This window comes from Xiphophorus maculatus, chromosome 1 (genome assembly GCF_002775205.1).
Source record: "Xiphophorus maculatus strain JP 163 A chromosome 1, X_maculatus-5.0-male, whole genome shotgun sequence".
NCBI classification, from domain to species: domain Eukaryota; kingdom Metazoa; phylum Chordata; class Actinopteri; order Cyprinodontiformes; family Poeciliidae; genus Xiphophorus; species Xiphophorus maculatus.
In genome coordinates this window covers 26,594,243-26,620,124 of record NC_036443.1, presented here as the reverse complement: position 1 = coordinate 26,620,124, position 25,882 = coordinate 26,594,243, and the positions used below count along the sequence as shown (strand labels likewise).

The following is a 25,882-nucleotide window of genomic DNA, read 5'->3' as shown; positions in this document are numbered from 1 at the left end:
ACAGTGAGAGGAAAATACGAAGCTTGCCCAGCGAATCATTATTCATGTTGATTGTTCTCTGCTTAAGCAGCACTTGGCATTGTTTTCTGCACTGATTAAAGCATCCTTTAAATGGGTATTGCAACAAAAATTTGTGCACATCCAAATAAAAGGGGTTTTTAGTGTGTCAGAGCAATTTGGGTGGAAACAACAGCAGGCCTTCGACTGCTGTGTTGTTTCTGTATTATACTGCTGAGGTCATTTTAAAGCTTGGTGCCTGAAAGAAGCAATTTCATTCTAGAACAAGATTTCCTTCTTTCTTTTTTTCTCTTTCAAATATGAACTTGGAAACACATAGGTAGTTTGATATACTGTGTGCTTGAACTTTTTATTGACTATGAATAATATTAAAATAAATCTCGAAGACAACAAAACAATTCACTTGAAGCAGTTTGAACGAAAGCTATTGCTCTCTTTTCTCATCAGCTTCACTTTTAGCTAGTATAGTGGGTTTAAAGAAAATCCAACAAACAAGAACTTGGTATCAATATGACGGAAAGCTAAGATTTCTTAGTTATTTCAAAGCAATAACTAAGAAATCTAAGCAAAAAAAAAATCTTAGTTATTTCTTTACATGACCTTTCAAATATAAATAAGCAACAAAGAAATGGTCATAAACCAACCCAGTGACCCGACAATCAGGACACATTTCAGTCTTAAATATACACTAATTTCTACGTTTCAAGGTTCCAAAGAAAATTGGATCATTGTAGCATCCATTATTTTGTAAGGTTCCCACAATTTGTCACAACAGTAATAATTAAGGACTTTTGGCATTAATTTACAGAAGCATAACTGCATTTTAAGCTTATCTAAAGCATATTTTCCTGCATTTCAAGCAGGCAACATATTCCAAAATCAAAAGAACAACATAAGGATTATGCCAAGTCATTTTTAATGTTGCTATTTTGAACAGATTATGTCAATAGTTGATGGTAGAAGTGGCTGTAGAAGAGTCATAGAAAACCAACAGATTTATGCTGCTGAGTCTTTGACAGAGTTGAGTTGAATTAGTGAGGTCATTCATCCCATGAACAAACAAATGGTTCTTATTTAAGAATGAAGAAAGCATATGTATAGTAAAGTTGAAAACAAGTACCTAAAATGCAGATTAAATGATCTCAAATGCTTTGAATATGGAAACCAAAACCAGAAAAATGTCATATAATTTTAAGTAATTATATAGAGAATACCACAAACTATGGGAATATACACATCTATGTTCAAATTTCCTTGCATTTTGCTCAAATGCAAAGGAGAAAGAAAATGTAAAAAAAAAAAAAAAACAACAACAAAATGAAAAAAAGACAGGATTACAGATTTTGGTTCTATGCAATTTTAACCAGCAAAGTTTATTTATATATAACAACAGTACAAAGTGAATCCTTGGCTTGCAAAATAGGTGTGCTTCATATTTACAATAGGTACACAATAATATATTATAATAACAAAATCAAAGCAAATAAAAAACCAAGAGAACAAACTTTTTAAATACTTTAAGTTCTTACAATTTTCACAACACTTTTATAAAACAAGAAGAACAGACAACCATTATTATTATCATCATCAATGCCAGTAATTGCTATTTTACAGTATTCCAGTGTCTAAAAAGGTTTTTTTTTTAATTATGTGTTTAAAATGGAAGGATACTCATTTTATATTGAGAGTAATACATTGATTGGGACTTGAGTTTGTGTGTCTGATGCCATTTAGTGAGCAAACAAGCTGAAAAGATAACAAAATGCTCTGATTTGTGTAAGGAACACCACGATTCACTGGAAGCAGGAAGTTTCACAAAGCATTTTCAGTTGTTCAGCTTCATCTGAAGTGAGGTTCGTGAGCATTTCTAAACATCTCTCACAACTGGCAGTCGAAAGTAATTCTGCACTGCAGAACGGGTATAAAAAAAAATCTCTCTTTTATTAAAATTAAATTAAAATGAGCGTACAACATGGTAACACGAACAAGCAATCACTTCATAACAACAACAACTAAAAAAAATCTCTGTTCACAACAAAAGGTGCTGCAATTTTAAGACATTTACAAATGGAAGAATTGCCGTCAGGCTAAATCATAGCACAGATCGATATGTCAATAGGAACACAAGGCAGAACTAAAGCACGAGTTAAAACGCATGCATAAATATCAGATGAGAAACATCTGGGTTACAAATGTTTTAAGAGAGAAAAATCAAAGCCATTCTTAACCAGTTGGAGCCTAACTTTGTTTATCACACTCCTGTGTTACAGGAGGAGTAGCTCACAGAACAGCTGGAAGGATTCTGTCACAAAATAAAGTTCACTCCTTGGAAAAAGGAAAAAAAGGCATTAAGGTCCCATTAAAACAGAAAGCATTACTCCATATAAGCAATGTGAGGTATGAGGAGGATACAATTCTAGTCGCTGAAATTGGGAAGACACCTTCATCAAAAGGAAGAAGCTTCATGTTCTCTGTGTGTGCTGCGCATGTGTGCACTGCTGTGTACCTAGAGTCGGTTATTAGACCATTAGGGAGCTTGAAAAATTAACATACTGCATTTGCAAATAAATACCAAAACAAACTCAACAAATAAAACGGTGACCTTACCCCTTAATTTTAGTTTGCTATAAATATTTTTGATTTGGCAGATTCTGGGAAATTATCTTCAAGAAATTTGAAAATTGGTATGTTTATATAAACTAACAACTGGTTCAATTTCAGATTGCAATCTCCTTCTTTTCCTCTAATTATGCTGGTATTTAAAAAAAAAAAAAAAATTCCAGCAAAAGGCCAGCTATCCTGCGGAGTGAAACTGTACCTGTGGCACAGAAGAAAACATGTTCTTCAAGCAAATACACTTTAGTTTTAGGATCAAATGTCAGCACTGAATCATGAATCCTAAATCTGGTGATACTAGTTTTTTTTAGGACATCATTCAGTCCAACGTCTGCTTGATATAGGCCCAAAATATGAGATAAGGTCTACCTTGTCTTTTATCAAGTTACAACCACAACCTGTATTTTATTTTAATGGTTATGTGATATACCAACACAAAGTAGAATATCTATTCAACCTGTTTTACTCTGATACCATTAAATAAGAGGCACACACAAAATAAAGCCAGATTCAGAACTTATGAGTGAACCTATTGATAAATTATTAATCTTGCACCACTTTGATGGAAGAGTAGTTAGAGTAGTTCACCCTGTACACACCATTCCCGCAGTAAAACAAGGTGGCGATATCACAATGCAGACCTAGACCTCATACTTCATCCAATCAGATTAAGTCATTCTGTGATAAAGAGGGATCAAAAATTGCAGATTGTATTTGTGCAAAAGTGGAACATGCCACAAAACACTTGCAGAATCATGCAGTGAGTCATGATCCTGCAAGTGGAGGAAGGCTGAATGCAAATTTAGAGCACACTATTGCAATTTGTGTTAACAAAAAATCTGAATGCACTACTTTCAGTTGGTATATCAGTTAAAATCTCACTAAATACATTGAAATTTGTGGCTGTAAAGTAACAAAATACATAAAAAATCAAGGATTATCAATACTTTAACAGGGAACTGTCCACTGTTTGTTTATGTGGGATTGTTGATCCCATCAGCAGGTGCATTTTCAAACGAGGCAACACACTCCAACCCCTCGTACTCACTGCTGCCCCCACTGGCATGACACAGCAATTGCACCTCACGCCTCACGTCATCGGACATTTCTTCTCGCCTCTTAGTTTGATGTTTTCTCCTGATCACAGAGCGCACGCAACCGACTCAGATCAAAGAGCGTCTTCAAAGCCAGAGTGGGAAACCAGAGCTAAAGGGGCTCACTCTCTCATTCTACCCCTCCATTGCTTTCTCATTTCTCGGCGCTTCTCTTCAAACGGTTCGGACGAGCCGAGTGCTGGGAGAGGTGCTGCCCGCCTCAGCCTGGCCATAGCCTCTTCACCTCTCCTTTTTAGATCATCTCACTATCCTCAGCTGAGTGCTGGTGCCAGGATTCCTGAAAAAGCGTGCCCTGGTGGAGGACTGGTAAGATCAGGGAACACTAAGCAGGCAGGTATCTAAGGCCACAAAGAAAAGAAGCACCTTTCACCCACCTGGTACATGCGCTCTACACACAAAACTGTACAAACGTATTTTCAAGTACTTGATGTAAACAACAAGCAAACGTGTCTTGGAAGAAAATAAATCAGCATTTCAGAGGATGGAATCTACAGTTTTCAGCCTGATCAAGGACGCTTTCAAACAGGATGAACCATTTTATACATCTGATTTTTGTTTTCACCTTTCGGTTTTTCCTTACTGCTTATACATCGTACCTTTCAAAACTCGCCAGTCCAGCTTTCTGAGCTTTGAAGTTAATCCAAAACGTGTCCTCTGTAAAGCGTAAACCGATTTTGACACACTAGTAAGCAAGCTGAAACAGTAGGATCTCTTGGCACTTTGTCAAACTGAACCCACACAGAGTTCTTGTGGTCTGGGCAAACACATCGCCATTAGTTGGACGGTATCTTCTACAGTAGCATCTCTACTGACTCATTGGCACTTGATGAAACCAAACTCTTGGAAATGTTTACACACCTGATGCGTGACTTTGGGGATGCTTTGTGAATGAAGTTGATCACGCTCCACAAATGGGACATTTGTGGGGAATGTGATGAAAATCAAAGCACGTAGAAACTAACTGTTTCACCCATCATCTTCTAGCTACTGCTTATCAGACTGCTGACAAATTCTCCTCAAGCAAATCGGAATCAGCGTGATGAATTTCGGCTCTTTCGTAGCAGAATCAACTACAAGTATAAGTGTATCTCACTTAAACTGGTCCAATATTTGTTGCAAAACTTAAAAAGATTTAAAAAGAAACAAAAAAACAACATACATTCACATACACTGATTGGCGTCTTAGAACAGCAGAGCGAAGCAGTTCTGTAGCCACTTTACTGCCATCAGCCTCAAGTTTGTTTCATGCATGCTGTCGAAGCTACAACTCCAAAATTAAGATCTACTCGCATTTCCAATGATGAGCAGAAGTTGTTTTGATCTCCTTTCTGATCACATGTAGAGCAGCATTTGTTCATGTACATGTTCTGTGAAGCATCAGTCCAAAAAGGGAAGGAGTGAAATAAGACGCATCTTTACAAGATGGAGTTAGGGATACTCTGTGGATATTTTTCTTTAACTGCAGATGATGATATTCACATTTACAGAGTACAAAAATAAAATCTGAGTAATCTGAATGCACACTGTCCAACATGAGATCGGCCTTTCACCTTCGTTTTTTCTTTTTTTCTTTTTTTCCTCCATTTCTCGCTCAGATGGGGTTTGGGAGGCTAAATCTGTTTCTCCATTTGTCTTCACAGTCTTACACGAGTCTTCCTCAATATGACACACACTCTCATGCACACCCCCACATGTGAACACCCACATGACATGCAATTTCCTGCCAAATCTAGAGAGGATCCTTTGAGGAAAACAAAACCAACAAACTCAATGTCCCTTATGTATAACATTATTATTTCCAGCTGGAGAGCCTCTGTGTCAGTCTCATCGTGATGGCAGGGGAGAAGAATCGCAAACTAAAGCAGTTGTGTTTGTCCGGCTGTAGATGTACAGGGGTCCCAGGTCCAAACCGTGGTTGAAATTTCCCACGATGAGAGGTAAGTAGTGACCTTTTAAGTAGGTCCATCGGTCCCTTCTCTCCCTTTCTTTGCTTTGGCAGCATTCACCTTCAGCTCTCCAAAGACATGGCAGAGATGAGCTGTTCCACCTTGTAGGCCAACCTCTGTTTCCTTGCCTGCTCCTCCTGCTCCAGGGCTGAAACAATCTGCAAAGAACAGGCAGCAATGTGGTAAAAAAAAGAGAAAAACACTGCCTTACCACATTACAACCATAAACTTCCATGTATTTCATATTATAACCACCTAAAAAAGTAAATTGAGTTCCCGCCTGTGCATATTTCCATATTAAGGTCTATTCGGTATTTCAACAATTATATAGTCAGTTAAAGGGACTTTCAGAGGAAGTCCCAAGTGTTCCTGGATCTTAGCTAGAAAAGTATGGTGCGTATTTCTATCAACCTTCTGCCTAAATTGGAACTTTGTAGAATCACCAATAGTAGTTTTACACCTTTTCCATTTTAGTAAATACAGACTAAATTTTAGCCTGTTCGTTTTTGCAAAATGAAACAAGCTTGTGTGAATTTGGTGTAGAATAGAATAGAATACTTTATTACCTCAATAGGAAAATTTACAAAACATTTGCTATTTTATTTTTGAAGTCTAGTCACAGATTCTTGCTTGGATTAAGGTCAGGACTTTAATACTCTGACTTACACGTTTGCTTTGATGCTTTGATTCAATTATAGATCTCATCTCTTATTCTTTCCACATTTTTTTGGATAGAAATAAAAAACCAAGTTTGCAGTTGTAAATTGGAAATTTGCAAAAAAAAAAATAAATAAATAATTTCAAGGGTAAAAATACTTTTGCAAGGCAGTCTATGTGTCACAGCAGAGTCAAGCTTGAATTTATGAGCCCCTATATGGACATCACATGAAAGAACATGTCTTTAAAAAAATTCAGAAATATCATTCCATGTTTTATCTTCTGAGCTCCATCTTTTAAATTTGACATTTGTCAAGCCGGGTTCAAAAGGCAGTCGGACGCTCTCTCCTCTCGACTCTCTAATCTCGTGTCAACTTGTCAGGCTGCATCTCTGTCAGTGTGAGACCACCGTACACAGCAAGCCCTCTTTGTCTGAACACAAACTGAAACACAAATGCTTGTTTTCCCTTTGATATGCAGTCCTGTATTCAAATGCCACAACCCAGTTTAGCACATGGTCTCTGAATAGCAGCAGTTTCTGTTTGCTCTTGTTAACTAGCAGAATGCTGTGCTTTTCTTAATAATTAATATTTCCAACAAAATAATTTATAGAGCCTTTTTCTGCATTATGTTATGTAAATTATTTTTAGGTACATGACATAAAATATGAAAGTTGGGGGGTGGAGGAGAGATGACAATCCATGCTGTGTTTTTATTTTATCTTATTTTATGTTTAGAAGTGTAGAATACCTATTGGTATTCAAATCTTTGACATTTTTTTTAGCATAAGTGGTATAAAACCTACATTGATGATAAAGGAAAAACCGACCCTTTAATTTGAGTATATTTATTCAGAGGGTGGGGGAGGCCCATGCTAAGCCATCATTGTTTTTGTTTTTTTTGCTAAATCACCTGTGGCACAAATAATTGCACCCCTGCTGTCGATGCTTTGTAGAACAGAATTTTGCCAATAGGAGAGCACTTAGTCTCATCCTGTGAAATTTCATGAAGTTGGAGCACATGGAGAGGGATCTTTGACCATTTCTGTTTCCACAATTCTGCATCTTTTCTACAGGATTTATGTCAGGTGACTAACCAAAGAAGAAAAGCTAATTATCTGCAATTAAAGACATATTTTCATTCTAAGGATTTTCATACATTATAAGAGAGGGTGCCAATAAGTACAGAAGGCTATTTTTGTTAACCCTGAAAAGAAGCAGATCTTTTATATTTCATCCTCTTTGGTAAATTAATTATGTTTGAGGTGACTGTTTCTATTTTCTTCATTCAAACTTGAATCTTGATGGCCTACAAGTTTCAACATCTCCTGGAGAAGCTGTAAATTTTATCTGCAGTGGCCTTTTTCAGCATCACAGTCCTTTATTTGATTCCTGAGCTGAAGCAGAACAAAGTATCTGTGTGCCCACCTACCATCTTCCACTCATCGGTTTTAAGATCTCTTTAACGGCTCGGTGTAATAGACATAACGTTTTCTCCTCCTTGTCGAGCTTGAGTGAAATCCATTATTAATCTGCATTCCTTTATGCAGGTGTAGCCCTCCTCCCCAAATCCATTTAAGAAGGCTGGTGCTGCTCTGGCCTGGTTATTCTGAGTAAACCAATTAATGTGACTTGATGATGTTTTCTCGCACCAGAGACTGTGGGGGTAGTGGTGCACATGCCGTGGTTTGTGTGTGTGAAAAATAAGCGCATTTGTAAATGTGAGCATCAGACAATGGCAACTGCAGAGGCAGCAAAAGCAAGAGTGTAAGATTCATGAAGAGCAAAGGGGAAGCTGACTGGATAATGAGCAAAAAGTGAAAAGAAAAGGAGGAAGAGAAATAAAGAGAGAGACAATCAGAGATGTAGAGAGGGAGAGGAAGTTGAACATAAAGGTCAGACTGAAGTTTCCCACAGGAGGGGCTGACATTAGAACCAGAATGTCTCCATAAATGCCTTCACATTCCCCTCCTTCTCCTTTTATACGTTTCCTGTGATCTAATAGTGTGTGTGTGTGATGCCTGTGATTCTACCCGTGAGATCTACACCGTATAGAACGGCTCTAACTCTGCACTAGCAAAACGACAGCACAGCAAGCTGACAGCTTGTAGACACTCACTTTCCGCTCAAGTAAGAATCAGTGCGTTGTTAAGCTCAGGTCTTACCAGACCTCTGGGCTTTGGGAGGAAGCTTACTGACCTTGGTAACCTTTGCTAAAAGCGCCCTGGGTACACCAAGGGCCTGACAATGCAGGACAAATTTGTGGCTTGCTTTCTTTTGGTTCAAATTATACTGACAATCGGCCTGTAATTGGCAGCTGATTTACTGAAGCAGCAGCTTGTTAGACAATCAGTTTGGAGGACTGCCTTCCAAGTTGAATGTGCAACTGAGCGAGAAAATCGTGCAAATAGAAAATGGGAGAATTGTCTGACCTCAACAAAGCAAAAACATTAAGAGGCATATGGACACCTTTTTAAATGTTTATTAAGGCAGTCACTCACTGCCTTAAGGCAGTCAATAACTAGTCATTGGACTAGTTATATAGTAAAACTAGTCCAATATAAAATCTATTAGTTAATTTATTGTGAACAGAAACATAATTTCTTGTTACTAAATAGTAATCACAAATGGTGTTAATTGTTCTACTTTCTGATTTAGTTAAACTAGTTCAGAAATATTTGTTAATAATAATAAAAAGGAACAGTTTATTTGAGGAAGTTTGCCAAAGAAAGTATATTTTGTTACAATGTCATTTTCGGTTGTGGTCTTACTTCTACTAATCTGCTGAGAGAGAAGCTAATTTTTTGCTTAGCGTCTTAGCGGTTTTGCTAACTTTGAAAATGTTTAGCACACTTAGCTTCTCCTAAATAATTTTTTCTGGATACATTATTTTAATTCTATTTTGCTGTTTTGCAAACTTTCCGTTGAATAGAGTTTTGGTGAAATAACAAACTTAACCTTGTTGAGGTGATATACTATGCTGGTGGGGATCAGCCTGATTGAATCTAGCGCCATAGCATTAGCTTCTCCTAAATACCATGTTGGCATAGCTCTCATGTTTTAGGGGAACTACTGTTTATAATTAGTGTTAGTGGTGCCCAGCTATATAGTACTATCCCATTATCTTGTAGCTATTTACTAATTTATACTGCTCCACACAAATTAGTCTGTAAATGGCATGTTTTCTTGTTCATACCATTTTATAAAAGTGTCTAAAATGAATTGATCTTTTTTGCTGCCCTATATTTGTACACCCCAAGACAAAAATAAGCCATGAATGAAAATATGTCAAAAATTACATTTATTTATATTTATTAAAATTTTAAGGGGCTTCAGTTATTTCTTAAAATTTGACTTTTTTAACCAACTGAATAAATACACTCAAATTAAGGTTGTATATTAAAAAATGTTATACCACTAGAATAAAATATTTCACATTTTTAGAGCTTTTTACTCTTCTTAACAGGTATGTAGTAAAAGGTGCTGTTTTGTGTTGCCTGTGGTTACTTTGTGCCTAGTGGTAAATATGCATTAAGCAGAAGTCCAATTTATTTAGTCAACAACAGTGCAATATGGAAAATCTGAGTAAATATGAGGAGAATACAGAGCAAACCTTTGTCACCTTAACCAGAAGGTTGTATTGACCTTTCTGAAACACATGTAATGTAAACTCCAGCTAGTCCAAGCGCTTACAAGATAAACACACTTATTTGGCAAAATTATTGACTACTATTAAAAGAAAAACCTCAGAAAAACTATGCTCTCTCTCCAGCTGGAGCATTCAGACCTACCTCCTCACTGTACTTGCTGACATAAGAGTAGATCTCATTGAGAGCGCTGAGCATGTTGAACTCTGTAGAGTGGAGTCTGGCCTGCTCAGCCAAATATGCATTCATGTCCTGATCACTAATAGCCGGCATCCGGGTGATATCAGCGTAGTACCTGGAAATACAGGCAACATGAAACACTTGGAGTCATTCACTGAGTCAATATGATTGTTTGACTGAGGTTTTTATTACTTTATAGTCATATTTTCAAGCCATTACACCACTTGTGCTGACAATTTATGCCTGCTAATATTCACTTGCAGAGTGCTTTTACAGACTTTGTCTGAGAACTATGAAAGAAAAAAAGAGCTTTTTGAATCAATTTCCAAAGATTACCCAGCTTTTTGTGTAAGAGGAGACAAAAAAAAGTATGATTTAGTGTCGATGTTGAAAGCAGTGGTTACACCTACCTTTCTACCCAGCTCTTATAATTAGGGATATCTTTAGCGTAGAGCAGTTTATTAGAAGGCGAGTCTTTGCCCAGCCGGTGCTCTGAAGTCGAACAGGAATCCATAAAGGTCTGAGCTACCACAGATAGACAGGCGTCCGTGATGCTGCTCTTATGGATGTCAAATACAAACTGAGGGTTCTTGATCACGTTCACCCAGAAACGCAATGGAAGGCTTTAAGATGGAGATGAAAAACATAAGTTAGGGACAGACATGGACCTAACTAGTACCACATTTGTTTCTGTTTCCACAAAAAAAAAAGTCTTACCAGTTGCTTTTCCATGTGTGACGAACGTCTGTGTCGTAAATGCCATGTCTGTCTGCCTGTTCATCTAGGAAGTCAAACATGTATTTGATGGCCAGGGGAAGCGTACTCCCTCGATGAACCGTACTGAACAATGTCTCAAACAGATCATCGACAAACTTTTGGAGAGTGCCCTGTACAAGGCGATAAATAGCATAATATTAAGACTGTGCATAATGCCTTTGTAGTTGAAAAAGTTCAGCCAATATGAATATTTTTGCAATCATCACACATAAAAGTGTCTATGTACAAGTTGGCTGATGTACCTTAGTTGCTAACAAGCGGGTTAGATAAATCTCAGAAACCATCTTGCTGCCTCGATCGCCTTCCTTCTGGTCTCCATGTTCATGGTTCTTCACTAAGTGCCAGACCTTTACACCGCTCTCCAGGTCCGGCGTGATCATAGGAGCACGTGACCTGAGGCTGTCTGGACTTCCTGTGTAACGAAACGAAGAATCTGTCCAAGATAAAAAAAAAAGAAAATTATAGAGTTATAAATAAGAATCCATGAGGTTCAGTAAGAAGTACATGCAGAAATCAAAGGCAATTAATTTCAGACCATTTTTTTTAAAAGATTTGTTCAGTTTGGAAAGATGTTTAACATAAAACGTAATATTTAACACACAAATTTGATCAGTTTTTGCCGATCCACACATAGTGGAACTGACATACATTGGCTCAAGTCAGAATCATACATGGATCTACATTAAGCTTTAATTAAAGCAGAGGGGTCCTGTAGTGTCAACTTGACATCGCTAAAGACCATTAACTTTTTGACATTACCACGGTTAATAGCAGCTCGTAGTTTCTCTTTTCCTTTGTAAAAGTAACTTGGTTAATAGCAGATCTCTTAACAAGAAGGTACAGCTGTTTGGGTGAAAATGTAAGAAGTAACAGTTTATTTTTTTTATAATATTGCAAATTTCTTGTAGGATGCTGAACAAGAGGGAAGTACCTTGTGTAAAATACGTTTAAATGTCTTCTGGAGAACATTTTTTGTCAGACAAGACAATTAATTAAACACTTGGTGACAATAACAAGAAGTATTTTAGAACAAGTCGACACAAAACATCAAGCGTGGTTTTTCCTCAGCCCTTCATGTCAGTAGTACTGATGATATGTGCTTTAAAATGTGTTTTCCAGGAGTGACTTGCTGAAAGATATTTAAAGGTATATTATTTGGGGTGTATGGTTGCATTTAAGCAAACAGATTTCACAGAAAATCCCCCCAAAATTCAAACCTTTGTGCCCAAATCCTCAAGAAAAGCTGTTGTTGTCTTTTGCATAATCAGTCCACAAGAATGGTTGAAATAATTCATTAAAAATATTATGACACTCAAGCCCACGAGGAGATTATGTAAATGCTGAGGGAAAACAGGACTTCTATAGCTTTCCTTTGTTCATCATAACACAACCTAATTTTGCAGGCAGGTTGAAAATAATGCTGCAGATTTACTTCCTGTGATTATTCACTGTTTGATTTTTCTGTCTCTGTCATAAATTATGTGATAATTATCATCTTTTATCTTCTTCATCTACTTATATAATCCTTGGCTCGTGAGGGTTGTGCCTGGCTTCACTTAAAAGGCCTCATGATTGGCTTTTCCCCAAATGCCATTTTTAAAATAAAAACCTCCATCACACGCTCACCAATGCATCAAACGATCCCTGATTTGCAAAACACCGTCCTTCACCAATGCATCACCCTCATCATGCATCCTTCAACCTCACATTCTCACTCCGAATGATGCCGGTTTTACTTTCACTAATTAGTCGGCATCTACTCCAGGCAGCAGTGTCTCTAGAGGTTCAGGATCTGAGGATCCCGTTTGAGGATTTCTCTCACCTGGCTTCAAAGGCCGAGTGGAACAAAAAAGCATTAGCTGCCATTTAAGCCCCCTATACCTTTCAAATAAGACCCTACTGCACCCCTTCGGTGTCCACTGGGGATGAAGAAGGTTGAATGCATGCGCCGGGTGGATTGGGATCCCAAATCCGATCTTAATCCAGTCACTGGCTTTTACTTCTCCTCTGTTCCCTTATGCTCTGTGTCTTCCCTATTTCTGCAGCCATTTCCCGAGTTGATCAGTTGTACTTGTGGCACAATGTGAGTCAAGATACTAAACTCTGAAAATTGCATTAGTTTGAATCCATCTTCTTCTGTGCCAAAAGAGGATTAATGAAGGTCGGGCTAATGCCAGCAAACTGACTTTCTATCCAGCTTTGCTGGTAATAAGAAAGAGAACAATCTTTTAAGCAACCTTTACTATGATAACTATCATTTCCTTGTAATGATACCCTCTAACTTTAATGTTTTATTTCAAAGAAAACTACTGAATGCTAAGCAGTGTTTCTAAAGGTCAATTTAGATGAGGTCTGTTAATATCTCCTCACTTTATTTTACACTAAATACTCTAAGTAGATATATTGTTCAACCCAGAGTTCACAGGCACACACACTCCGTGTTTTCTGTAAATAAGTTTAATTGCATGGAGGAATGAGGGTGTTCTTAGCTTGTTTTCAGTGTTAGGCAGTTTAAAGGCAGACTTTAGCTCTTTTTCCCCAGTCCTCATAATTGGCTCTGCTCGCTTATCTTTTCTCTGTTTGTGTGCAGCATCATTCACACAGAATAATTAGCAATCATGAGTTGCCTGGTAAGTCCAAAGCCCAAAGTAAGTCACACATCTGACAGTCTGTGAATACATGTAGCAACTGTAGCAAATGATGTGCCGTGATGTGTGTCATCGATGTTAAAGATTTGGTGAGTTCAAGACCCAATAAAAGGCAAAAAAGAAGACTACAGCACCTTATTATACACTATATTGACAGCAATTTTGCAAATAAAGGAAAAAGTCTCTTGACCTTTTCTTGTTTGAAAAGGAAAGCATCAATGATTACCCAGATGAAGCCATGCTCCAATTGGACACAATTAGATGTTTTTATTATTAAAAATCGGTAAATCACTTAAAAAATATACTGAAATTCAGAGAAACTGTGGTTAAACAGTAACAAATTATTATTGCAGATCACTGGATTGTAATCCCAATAATCAGTAAATTTCATCTCTTTAAATTTTTTTTAAAAAGTTTGTTACACTTAAACCTTTCCGTGGAGTTTGGACCAACTTTATGTATTTTTTGAAACAAAGTCACTAAGTTAGTTTCATTGCACAGCAGCCTTTTAACTTCTCTCCCACTGAAACTCAGCAAGACATTGATTATTGTAGTTCCATCCCCTTATTACATTTTCACAAAGTTTGAATTGACTTTACAAAGTCAATTTAAAGTATTGAAGCCATTATAAAAAAAACACTAAGATAAATGCTACATTGCTAGAATTTATTCACATACTGGACTTTGCAGTTTTAAAGGGGAACTTTAAGTATTTTTTGAAACAGATCTTCTAGAATCTAGATCTTCTTTCTAGATCAGTGACTTTCCACTGTTCTGCATGTTTTCGATGTTTCCCTGCCTCCACACACCTGATATAATGAGTTATCATCAGGCTTCTGCATCACTTAATGACATGCTAAGGAGGTAATCGTTCATTTGATTCAGGTGTGCTGAAGCAGGGAAAACTCTAAAACATGAAGGACAGGCAGTTTATAAGCATGAGGTTGAAAACCACATCTGAAGGAGCAATCCTCCTGGAATAGGAAATAAAAATTTAAACAAACAGCTCTGTTATAACTTATGATTGGAAATGGACACAAATGAGTGTCGGGAGAAACTAAATTCCCGGGAAAACACAGTCCTGGTTGTTAAGTCAAATAGCATCTACAAGCATGTTACCAGTATGCTACCCTGAACTTGTATCTCTTGAAACTTAGTTATTCCAGACTTAGTTGTAACTGCAGTGGAAATGGAAGAGGGTAAACGGCCATCAGTTCCTGAAGTGCAAACACAACTTACTTTATAATAATGAAAAACAAACACACTACAGCTCTCATTCTTTCTTTTATTTTTTTCTCTCTTTTTATTCTAGATCATTAGCAGTTTGAACCTCAAAAGAAATGTAAACAATTTCATAATTACCTATGTTGTATGTGTCTCATTTTACAATGAATGTGGAACCAATGTGTGCTGACTCACCATATCTGCTGATGGAGGTACGGGTTATGCTCGCTGAAGAAGGAATGTTATATGATGAGGTTTGCTTGGGGACCAAAGCTACCACACTGCGATCAGAGACCTGCATGAGGAGACAAGTAGAACTCTACATTTCACTCCTGAATGCATATCTGCAATTTGTCACATTCTGAAGAAATGTCATGCTTTACTCAAACAAAATAACAGGTGTATGCATGCATACAGTGTTTTCTGATAAATAATTCAGACTATGAAGATCAGAAGTAAACAATTCTTTTAACAAAGACTCAAACGCCTTCATGTTGCTCCCTGTTGTTCTGCACCACAACCCTGTAGCTTTTCCCAAGCTGAGCGAAGTGCTGCAGCTGCATGACGGTTGTACTCAACATGTCTGTCATTGTCATTTTCAATACTTTCAGAAACATTACAGAGATAAGGTAAGCTTTGGCGCTTGTAGATTATGCAAAGAGAGGGAATGGTTGATGGAAAGAAGGCTCAGTGTCTCAGTTGGTGTACCTGCACCCTTACCATAAATGGTTGGTCCAAGTAACAACAAAACATCTCTGAGTACTAGTCAAAAAAGATTATAGGACAAGGCGATAACATTTGAGAATGATGCTCAGTTTAATCCTTTTCCCTTTGTGAATTATATTTCAGACTTTTGCCCCGTGTGTTCAGCTCCAGTTATTATCGCTGGAAAACCGTAGGTAGAACACACAGCGCCCTACAACACAAAAAATGTCTTTAAAATTAGCTTCAAGACTTGATTGTCATATGAGATTATTTATCAGTTTAATTAATGAATGCTACTGCTGCTAGCAGACCAAAACATCTCTGCATGAGAGAGCCAAAACACAGCAAACAACTCGCAGTTTTTCAGTGAGAACCAAAAACAACAAAAGAGCTTGTTGGCTGGCATTTGCAGCTTACCCCGAGGAGGGAATTCTGCTTCAGACCCAGCAAAGACAAACTGATGAGCCTCCAGTAGAGAAATAAACAAAAGGCAAATAAATGCCAGGCTCCTAAAGGCACACCTTAGAGAAACAACAGAATAAAAGCAAAAACATTTTCCCTTATATCTCTTAGCAGGAATAAGTTATTTTTGCATTTCGGTTTGGAAAATATCACACTGCATATTGTTCATATTGTATGAAGCCTAAGCTGGGCTGCTCCATTCCTTCCTCCCTCTAAACCTTACATTCTTTCTCAGCTGATCTCGCCTCTGCCGCTAGTTTCAGTGAAGTTTCTCAAAGTACACAGGAAATACCAAATCTCTAATGAGTGAAACAGGTGTTCTTTAATCAGAAGTGAAATATTGTCTGCTTTTAACAATATTGCTATGTAATTAATTCAAACCATAATATCCTGAGGCCTAATTTAACACATTAACAGTTAGCAATCATCTTTTTAATCTAACTTGCAACAAACAAGTGACAAAGGATCTGGAAAAAAAATAAGGTCCAAAATAAAAAGTTATTAAAAAAAAAACAAGATGTGACATAATGTTCAAGAACAGCATTTTTGGAATATTGTAGTAAAACCCTTTGATCAAATTATCCCTCAATAAAATATAGTGCAATCTATACAGTTTGTGGACTTTTCTCCTCACTTTCTTACTTCCACTGTTTCTTGTCAGATTCTGCTCACCTTAACTTAATTTCTACATCCTCTCTATCCCATAGCCTGGCCCAATTGGCTGACAGTGCATAGACCAGCTCTCACACACCATCAGGGTACACTTCCATGAAGTTTTCACTGCTATTCCTGTGATACATTTTCTCCAGGGAGCATGAAATAGCTTCTCAGTACCCCCTTTCCTTTTTACATCTGCCTCCATCTCTCCGTCTCTCTCTTTCTTTATGCATTTTATGGCTGAAAGAGAAGCGAGAGCAGAGATGGCTCCTTGTGATAGGAGTAAATGATGGAAGGCGTGCAGATTCGCCCTTCAGGGATAATCCAGTGTGGGGCTGATAGTGGGCAGGTGTGATAAGGGCTGTGGACCCCGCCTGTGATAAGACCTTCCATTAGACACTGGTGAGTCGGACAGGCAGCTGAGTGTGGTCATCTTCTACCTTTCTTCCTTCCCTCCTGCATTCTCTTAGATCATGATGCCTATCAGAGGAATCGCAGCTGCCCAGTAGCTTGGAAATAAACTCTGCATGTGTGCAGCTTCTGTAAAAACTAGAGGAGGGGACGTCTGAAGACAGTCATCAAAAAAAAAAGTACTCAAGATTTATTTTATTTTCGACTTAAGGTGGAGTTTGGACATGGGAAACATGTAATTTTTTGGGACTGTGTCTGCAACAGTTGCTTTTAGGGATATGACTCAGAGTGCAGCAACATTAACCAACATTAACTTATTTTCATTTCACATCCTGAGACCATACTTCTCTTTCTGATTAAAGGCTTATATTTTAACCAAATTGAAAACAGATTCGAGACAACTATAGTGTTAGATTGAGAAACACAGCAATGAGCAAGTTTGTGTTCTCTGTTTTGCTTTTCAAAGAGCCCAAAATGCCCTGAGATCAGTTTCTCTGCAGAGTTACAGGAGTCATCAGTCTGCTCTTCATCTTCCTCTGGAACAAACAAGTCGGCACTCAAATCACCAGACTAAACACCAGCTAAACCAAAACATTATGGTTATGATTAGTATTTATATTGCATAGATAAATACATAAAGATGAAAACCTCTAACAAGAGGTTTTCCAGACTAAGTTTGGATTTTGCCTTCTGAATTTTCTAGAGTTTCTTGTGTTCTGTTGTTGTGTTCTACAAAATTCTTGTTTTCTGTTGTGTTCTACAAAATTTTTATTTTGTAGAATCAATTTCTTAGTCACACCTGTCCTGGATTTGTGTTCACCGTCTGTTCTCCACATTCATTAGCCCTCTGTGTATTAGTCGGTTCCTTTGTAAGTTGCCTTAGAGTATTCTCCTTGAGGTTTAGCAGTTTAATGTTCTTCGTAAAAAGTTATTTTAAAGGTAGAAAACATGTAGAATTTTTACAACGTGACGGCTACAAGTGCCAACTAATGGAGTTGACAAAGCTATAAGATTAATCTGCTTTGATCTTCAAGAAAAAGGCAGTTTGCTCATACGACAGCAAGTGCAATAGTTAAAATCTAAATTAAAACAAACAGAGGAGAATTAATTCTTCAAAGCAGAGGTCAATGCTGATCTAATGTTATTCATACAGATGTGAGTATCTTTTGGCATCATGCTTACTGCCCAGCTACAACTACAGCAAGTTAAATTGTTTCAAGACAGCATTCCAGTGAAAGAAGATTTATTTATCTTAGCTCTGCTGTTTATCCGAGGATTGCCACAGATGTATGAGCTACAAGTCTGAACACACATTGTGTGCATATTTGAAAAAAATTCAATATGCGTCTATCTTTATCCAGGCAGGAAACAAATACAGAAACAGAGAGCAAGCTGTTGTAGAAATCAGAGTCTGGTCCCCTGACTATGAATACAAAAGTGATGAATAAAGATTGTGAACTCGTTCTCAGTTTGTGCATTTAAGTTTTTCATTTTAGCGTAGTGGAAAGGTGCGCATTTCCATATCCAGGCTGTGTAAACCATTATTTCCAATGTAACAGTGTAAACAGCCAATGGCATTTCCTAGGTGGCTGTGAGACCTATGAATTTTAATGCCTTCGTCTAGTCCCTGTGTTTCAGCTATGGGAGAATTAGCAAATACTCAGGGTGATGCTCAGACTCACTCTGCATATTTCACTATTTCCCTTTTTACCTCTTCTTCCATTACATTCTTCAAGCTTTCCCACTCTCTCTTGGGCTTAATGAGATGATCCCCTTTGTTTTGTTTTTTTATCCAGAGCCACATGTGTTGTCACAGCTGCCAGTTCGGCACCATGGTGTGTGACACAAACACACAAGCTCGCACAAGGGGGCTATTGCCAACTCATCCAAATAGTAATGATGCAAAAACATCTCTCCTTCCAACTCTGATCTCTTCCAGCACCAACTGTCCTTTTTCTCTCTTCCTCCTGCCACTATTTTGCTCTGCAGCCCGTCTCTATCTTCTCTGTAGTGACGCGGTGTTGGGTCTTACGGTGGGTTTTATGAAGGGACCCTCAGATCCATGATCAATAGCAGTCTTGTGATCTGCAATTGAGCAAGGAAATAAGTGAAGTGGCCACATGCGTGTTCTGTAGAGTCTCCCTTGGCTAACGATGGCAGACACACTGCAAGGCAAAGAAGTGCAAAAAAACAACAGAGGAGCCCATTATGTGGTAGAAGCAAACACACTGAGCTGCTTCACCAAGGGGAAACACAGAAGAGACCTAGACGAGGTGCTTAAAGGGGGAACCGTCACTGTCCAGCAGAGATACAACACATCGGGGTACTGAACCCCTGATTTCAAGCCAGACGCTACGGTTTTAGTGGGAGTCAATGAAACTTTGGTATTCAAAGCAACAAAATGCTCAGATGTCCTAGAAATTACGACAAGCCATCATTCGAATTTTCTACATAATCTTCATGAAAGACTTCATTGAATTGTTTTCCTTGTCTGCCAAAATGCTCAGGTACATAAAATGTACAAAACACAATAGCTTGCTGCTATTGCACCCCAGAAGTTTCACTGACTTCCATTCAAATCCGAGTGTCTGTTTTCTATCAAAAAGGGTTGTGAATGTGTGAGAGAAAAGGAAGCGAGAAAAGGATCTATTTGGAGTGAGGTGAAATGTTTAAGAAGTGAAGTGTAAATGAGGCCAAAGTCAAAAAAAGTAACAGTAAAGGCAGAAAGGAGGGTGAAAAGACAAAGGGGCCACAGAACCTGCATGGTGCCAAATCCTGTGTGAAGGACGCTATGATGTGTCCCGTCTTCTAATGACTCCCACATCTGCTAAGTTACTCCCACTGCTCCTGAGGGGCAGGAGTTCACAGCAGCTCCCTGTTGTGAGGGCTTCAGTTTTGCCACCTCATTCCTTTTTACTAGCGTCTCCAGGCTGCGCAGTATTGATCTGCGATTCTAACCAAAGCTGCCACAGCCTCTGCTCCTTCCGCAGGTAACCTTGAATCAAAGCTCATGCAGTCTTTAGACAGATGGCACCCTTTGGCCAAGTAATGAGGGACGGCTGAGCGGACGCTGCAAAAGATTCATGACCTGTGGAGATGACCAGCTTCCCATCTCCTTCGCCTGTTTCCGTCTTTATTTCCTTTTCTTTTTTTAATGTGTCTTTCGAGCATCTGCCAACTTCCACTTTAGCTTTTCGTCGTTCATCTGCCGTAAATTCCACTGAAAAATCTTTTCTTGTTCTCAGCTTTCCTCCTCTTTAGCTCACTACTCTTCTGTCTATTAAACAGGGGGTGGAAGATGAACTTGTGCCCCCAAAGGAGGACAAATTGTTACTGGTGCAGAGATGGAGTGAGAAAGAGGGGAAAGTAAAGAGACGCCTTGCTTCTGTCGCCTCATCTTTCCAGGGAGGCGGGAGAAATGTCAGCTGTGATGCGGAGAATTCACCTCTCCTGCCACCTGTACAGTAATTGTCCTCTATTCTGTGAGTCACTCAGAGTGTACCAGCTATGAGCATGCAAATGAGAGACTGAAAATTGAGCTGCCTTAAAGTCAAGAGCAGAAAATATCAAAGTTTGCTAGTGTGGGTGGAACAATTTCCATAATAAAACCCAATGCAAAAGTTGGACACAAATTAGGGTTTTCTTGACAAAAAGAAGTTTCGGAGTCAATTAGGGGAAAAAAAACACCAAACTTAGTAAGTACCTACCTGGTAGTGCAGGAGTGTGTTGAGTCTTTTCCAGTCATTTTCAATCTTAGTGGTGATGTCTTCATCCTGCAGCACCACACGAGCCATTCGACCCTGACGCCACTCTGATGACAAAAACACACAAGCAGAAACATAATAAGTGAAACATGAAAATAAAAACATCAGCTCCTTTGTGGTTCAGTCCTGAATTAGTTTTTCTTGTCATAGAAAAAATAATTTCAAGTACTGTCTATATGATTTTTAGTCAGATTTTTCTGCTTGTAAAACACACATTTATCTTCCATCTTAGGAAGATAAATCTTCCATCTTGCTCCAGGTAGCAAACTTCACGACTCCTCTTTTTCACTCTCTCTGAGTTCTGCGACATTAACCGAACTCTACAACACTTCTCCTCCCTCATCCTCTGGCCACAGTTCTACAAGGCAGGGGGACCAACAACCTCTTTGCCTCTACTTATGTTCTTGGGGTTGTTCCAGCTGGCTCCAGGTGAAGGCAACTTCTGCCTTCCAATAAGGCTTTAGCTACCTAAAAAACTCTCACTGACCAAAAAGTTAGCCAAAAAGAAAAGGAAAAAAAAATTTAGTATTTCTGCTTATTGATCTTCACCTGATGTCACAGTGGGATGATGATAGGGGTTGTCAATAAATGTCTAAACGATGACACCTGGCACAACAAAAAGCTAATTTTGGGGTGATTTGTTTGCTTAAGTAAACATCATGTTGGACAAGTGACTGGAAAAACTCAGATGTGGATTCTGAATCATTTTCATTCAGTCGGAGAATGAACATGATATATGGAACTTTGATAAAGTTTCTGCTACAAACAGTTTGGTCTCATGTTTGTTAGAATATTAGTCTGATGATCTATGTGTCAAGATGGAAGATAACATGAATGCAGAGGCTGAAACCAGTTTGTTCATTTCCATTTCACTTGTAACTAAACTTAATTATTAAACCTTAATAAATAAAGTGCCGGTGCATAAAGACTCAACACCTGGTGTTTTTCCTACAGCCATATAGAATAAATATAAAACTCTGAAGAACAAATATAAATCAAAACCACAGAGAAAATCATAAATAATCACACTCAGGGAATTAGCCATCGTTAGCAGTACTCTCTTCAGGAGACTAACTCCTGTAACAATGTCTTTGAGTTCTGTAGATGGTTTGCAGAAGTTTGTTGGCTGTAAAAAATATATTGTTCAGTTAAATTCAGATTTAGGACAAACTACCTAAACATACTGTCTCATTGAAGGTGGACTATATGTTGTGTATGTTTAGTTGATTTCAAGTGTGTTTTGGGGTATACAGATGTGTGAAATCGCATCTATTTTATTAGAAATCTTGGTCATTGGCAGTTCAATCAAAAACGTTATCCTAAAATAATAAAAATATCAGCTGACGGCTCAAAGTTTTAAACAAGGCTAAACAGAACCACTTAAAAGGAGACATAATTTTGTTGAAAAATGATGAGACACAGCTCCACATGCACACAAATGAGTAGATATCTGCAGGATTCCTGTGTGTCCTCAGACAGAGATTGATATGCATTTTAATTTAACATTCCACAAGAACATTTGAAAGATGCATATTTAGGCTGCCTGCACACTTTAATTGGTGCAAGTATCACAAATGCAGCAGCAGAGCTATCACTGTGTGGAAGAAAGGAAAATCAGATTGAAAAGGAAGCTCTGAGAAAATTACTTCCTTTCAAAAGCAAGCAGAAAAGGAACCATATGTAACAGGTAAAAACACCAAGCAGCACTGGTGGAGGGCAGTGACTCAGGCATCATTGTGCAGTAATAAAATAATAATAAGGGTAGTCACAGAGAGGCGGATAACCAATGTAGACCTCATACTGGGAATGATCATTGATTTTCCCCTTGTTGACCGGGTTGTTATTGCTGCGTGCCTCATCCAGATGACCACATGATGCCTCTGCCTGGCACAACATGGCCTCAAACCTTCTAAACCACCCACAAATCTGTGTTTTAAAGAGAATTGTACACCTGCAGACAGTCTCACACAGATGCAATCACTTTCAAGCAATAATGCGATGGGAGTGTTGTAAAGACACAGATGCGTGCTCATTTGAAATAAGCATGCGACTTGGGGGCCTTATTGTTATCCACACTTATGTGAAGTTAAAAGAAAATTTGGCGAGGGACAGACTGATGGGAGGCGATGCACGGACACCAAAGGATGGCAGTGGCAGACTGTGTGGGAGTGGAATTTAGTTTGAGGCGGCTGAGCCAGACGGTCAGCTCTTACCTGCGTCGGCCACGTCCAAGATGTAAAAACATGCATCATCAGACGCAATTCTCTATTTAAATCTTTTGAGGCTTGTTGGCACTGGCAGGTGTGGAAAACATGCCAGTCAGTTTCATCAAAGCAGCACACTGAGGCTGGTTGGGAGACTGGAGCACAGCTTTATCGCACTGATTATCTATCCACCATGCTCGGGTGTTCTCTTACTAATACATGGATTTGTAGGTGTGAAGGACTCTACACCTGTCTGCTGGATCTGTGTGTCTTCAAATTTTGTGTTCAGTGTGTTTGGCTCTTTACCCAAGTCCATGTCGACGGCTCGCGGCCGCTGAGAATAGGGCATGTTCTTGTAAACAGCATCAAGTATCTTCTCCTTCACTTGTGTGATTGTGTCACAGTTCAACACCTTCACAGGAATCTCCGGACTGTTTTCGTTGTCTGGGTTTACACAGTTTAGGATCTGGATTATGAAAAAGGGAAGAACAGAGAGGGAGAGAGAGTGAAACAACACAAGGGGGGAGGAGGAAAAGCTGGTTCCTGACTGGACGCGGGTCCAGCTTGTGGCTTTTCCCTCATTAGAGTCTCTTTGGATCGTAGCAGGAGCTTTGAGAAACCATTTCCGCTCTTACTGGCATCCCAAAATCTAATTTCACACCTTCGGCGGGACACCAATTTCCAGCACTGCCGGGGCATTAGCACATAATGAGCCAAATTCCCAGTCAGAGCAATCAGAGCATTGTCATGTCACATGCTGGTTGTGTGAGAGGTTTCCTTTTTCTATCTGTTCATGATAGAACGTGAGGAGAGGTTTGTTTGGTTTGTTCCAGTCTATAACCACCTACCCTGATGTTGGACCAACATGGCTTCCTGTGGGACTAATGCTTAATTTTCCTCCCAAGGTAGTGCAGTGAAACACAGCTACACTGCTCTACAAAGGCATTCATGCCCTTTGAACCTTCTTACGCTAAAGGATAAAAAATTTTGATGCATTGTATTTAGTGTATCTGTTTTAGAATTGCAGTTTTGCCAAATACCCCAAGTTAGTTAGATTAGATGGAAAGTGTCTATGAGAATCAACTTTTAAGTCATGCCAAAGATTTTTTATTCGTTTTAAGTCTGGACTAGAATTATTAGGAGGTAAATGTCACACAGGTTCTACAGGCTTTAGTCCAGGATTTCCCTGCTTTGAGTTCTATCCATCTTTACAGAAAAACTGACCAGCTCCTCTGTATAAGATGATTTGTGCAGTGCATGACAAATAGTTGTCAATAGATTCTCTCAACTCAGGTGTGGTTTGCTGCAGCTCCGGTCACCATCAGATTAATGCTCTGTTTGTCTTGTTTGTTAGTTTTGGGTAAACATTCATGTCTGGATAGGTTTCTAGATGTGCTAAACTCTATTTTCAGATGAAGAACTGAAATGTGCTTCTTGCAATGCATAAAGTGTGGGAACAATCAATCAAGTTTATTTAAAGTAGATTTAAATTACATTTAAAATTTGTAACCTGATAAAAATGCTTTTTTATTTATCATTGTTATTATTCTCTTCTTTTGAAGAAGCTTGATAATTTGTCTGCATTGTACCGTAATGTATTGTATTTATATTGATTGAGGGACTACAGATGAAAACTAGCCTTTATATTCAACTCTGGCATATTATGTAGATGTGCTTTGTCCCTTTTGAAATAAACAAACAACAATATATACTCTCCAATGTCATCTTAAAAATTGAAAATGTGAAATAAGTAAAAGAAAACCTGATGCAGTCAGCTGTGGGCCACTACTTAAAACAAAAGAAACACTTGAGTCCGTGTGTGTATGTGTCAGCCTGGCAGCATCATGTTTGTCCACGTCTGCAAGCCTTTGTGCAAACTTCTGCTGTGTCTGCTGGTGTGTGACGTACCAGGGTTTTGTACTCGATCTGCTGGCGGATGAGCTTGTCTTCGCTCAGGGAGTAGCGGGCCTCTCCGGTGATGGCGTCAATGGGCCCCTTTTCCATCTGCTGCTTGATGGCGCAGTACAGCATGAACAGCGGCTCCCCTGCACACTCCTGTGAACACCAACGCGCACACGCAGACAGACAAACCCACAGGTTCACACATGACAGAGCACCCCGGCATGAAAAAAAGAAACCTCACCAGACTGAAAACACAAACTGCATAATCACATCTTTAATCTGGATGCTTTATTAAAAAGATACAAAGAATGGATTTGCATGTGCATATATAAACACCTCCGCACATTTGTTGGTGCACTGACCTTGAGGAATTTGTGAAGGAGGAAGGCGAACCAGTTCGTGAGCATCTTCTCAGCAACGGACTCTGTTCTGAAATTACATAAATCAAAATAAAATATAATTTTTGTCTCTCTCTCGCTTAGCCAAAACTTTCAGAAAACAACAGACCTCCATAATTCATGAGGTTGTGAGAAAAAAACCTAAGGGAGCTCTCCCTGACATCTTGGCTATGGAGCAGCCGCCTTTGGTTTTGCTTGTATACTGCCTACAACCCCGTGGTCACAGTGAGAGAACAGAGCAGAGCAAACAGGGGGCATCTCTGCACATAAGGGTGTGTGTGTGTGTGTGTGTGTGTGTGCGTGACAGAGCAGGCACGCGTGTAGTTGATTATTCATGTGTGGTTCAACACAGTGGGACATCAGCAGCTGTGACAAGCCTCAGCTGTTGAGAGAGACGAGAGCTGTCACAGCCAGGTAACGCCTGATCGCGGCCAAAACGATCTCTTCTCCTCTCATTTCCTCCCATCCTCCTACCCACCTCCACTGCCCTTCCCAGTCAATCACACATGGAGCTACAGCCTGCTGCTGGGCTTGATTGGCCAAGAAAGAAAA

The 25,882-nt window shown here is 38.9% G+C and overlaps 1 protein-coding gene across 1 annotated transcript in view; it reads right to left on the bottom strand.

Annotated features, from left to right (window-relative positions):
- Nucleotides 1–1,359: 1,359 nt before the first annotated feature.
- Nucleotides 1,360–25,882, bottom strand: part of plxna2 (plexin A2) — a 214,620-nt gene continuing 190,097 nt past the window's right edge. Inside the window, exons 23-32 of the mRNA XM_005798917.2 lie at nt 25,295–25,361; nt 24,939–25,085; nt 23,337–23,496; nt 20,770–20,873; nt 15,023–15,122; nt 11,198–11,388; nt 10,896–11,065; nt 10,589–10,801; nt 10,143–10,293; nt 1,360–5,853 (exon numbers count right to left, since the gene is read on the bottom strand). Coding sequence (XP_005798974.1) covers nt 5,758–5,853; nt 10,143–10,293; nt 10,589–10,801; nt 10,896–11,065; nt 11,198–11,388; nt 15,023–15,122; nt 20,770–20,873; nt 23,337–23,496; nt 24,939–25,085; nt 25,295–25,361 — 1,399 coding nt within the window. The 3' untranslated portion in view covers nt 1,360–5,757. The remainder of the gene's footprint in view (nt 5,854–10,142; nt 10,294–10,588; nt 10,802–10,895; nt 11,066–11,197; nt 11,389–15,022; nt 15,123–20,769; nt 20,874–23,336; nt 23,497–24,938; nt 25,086–25,294; nt 25,362–25,882) is intronic.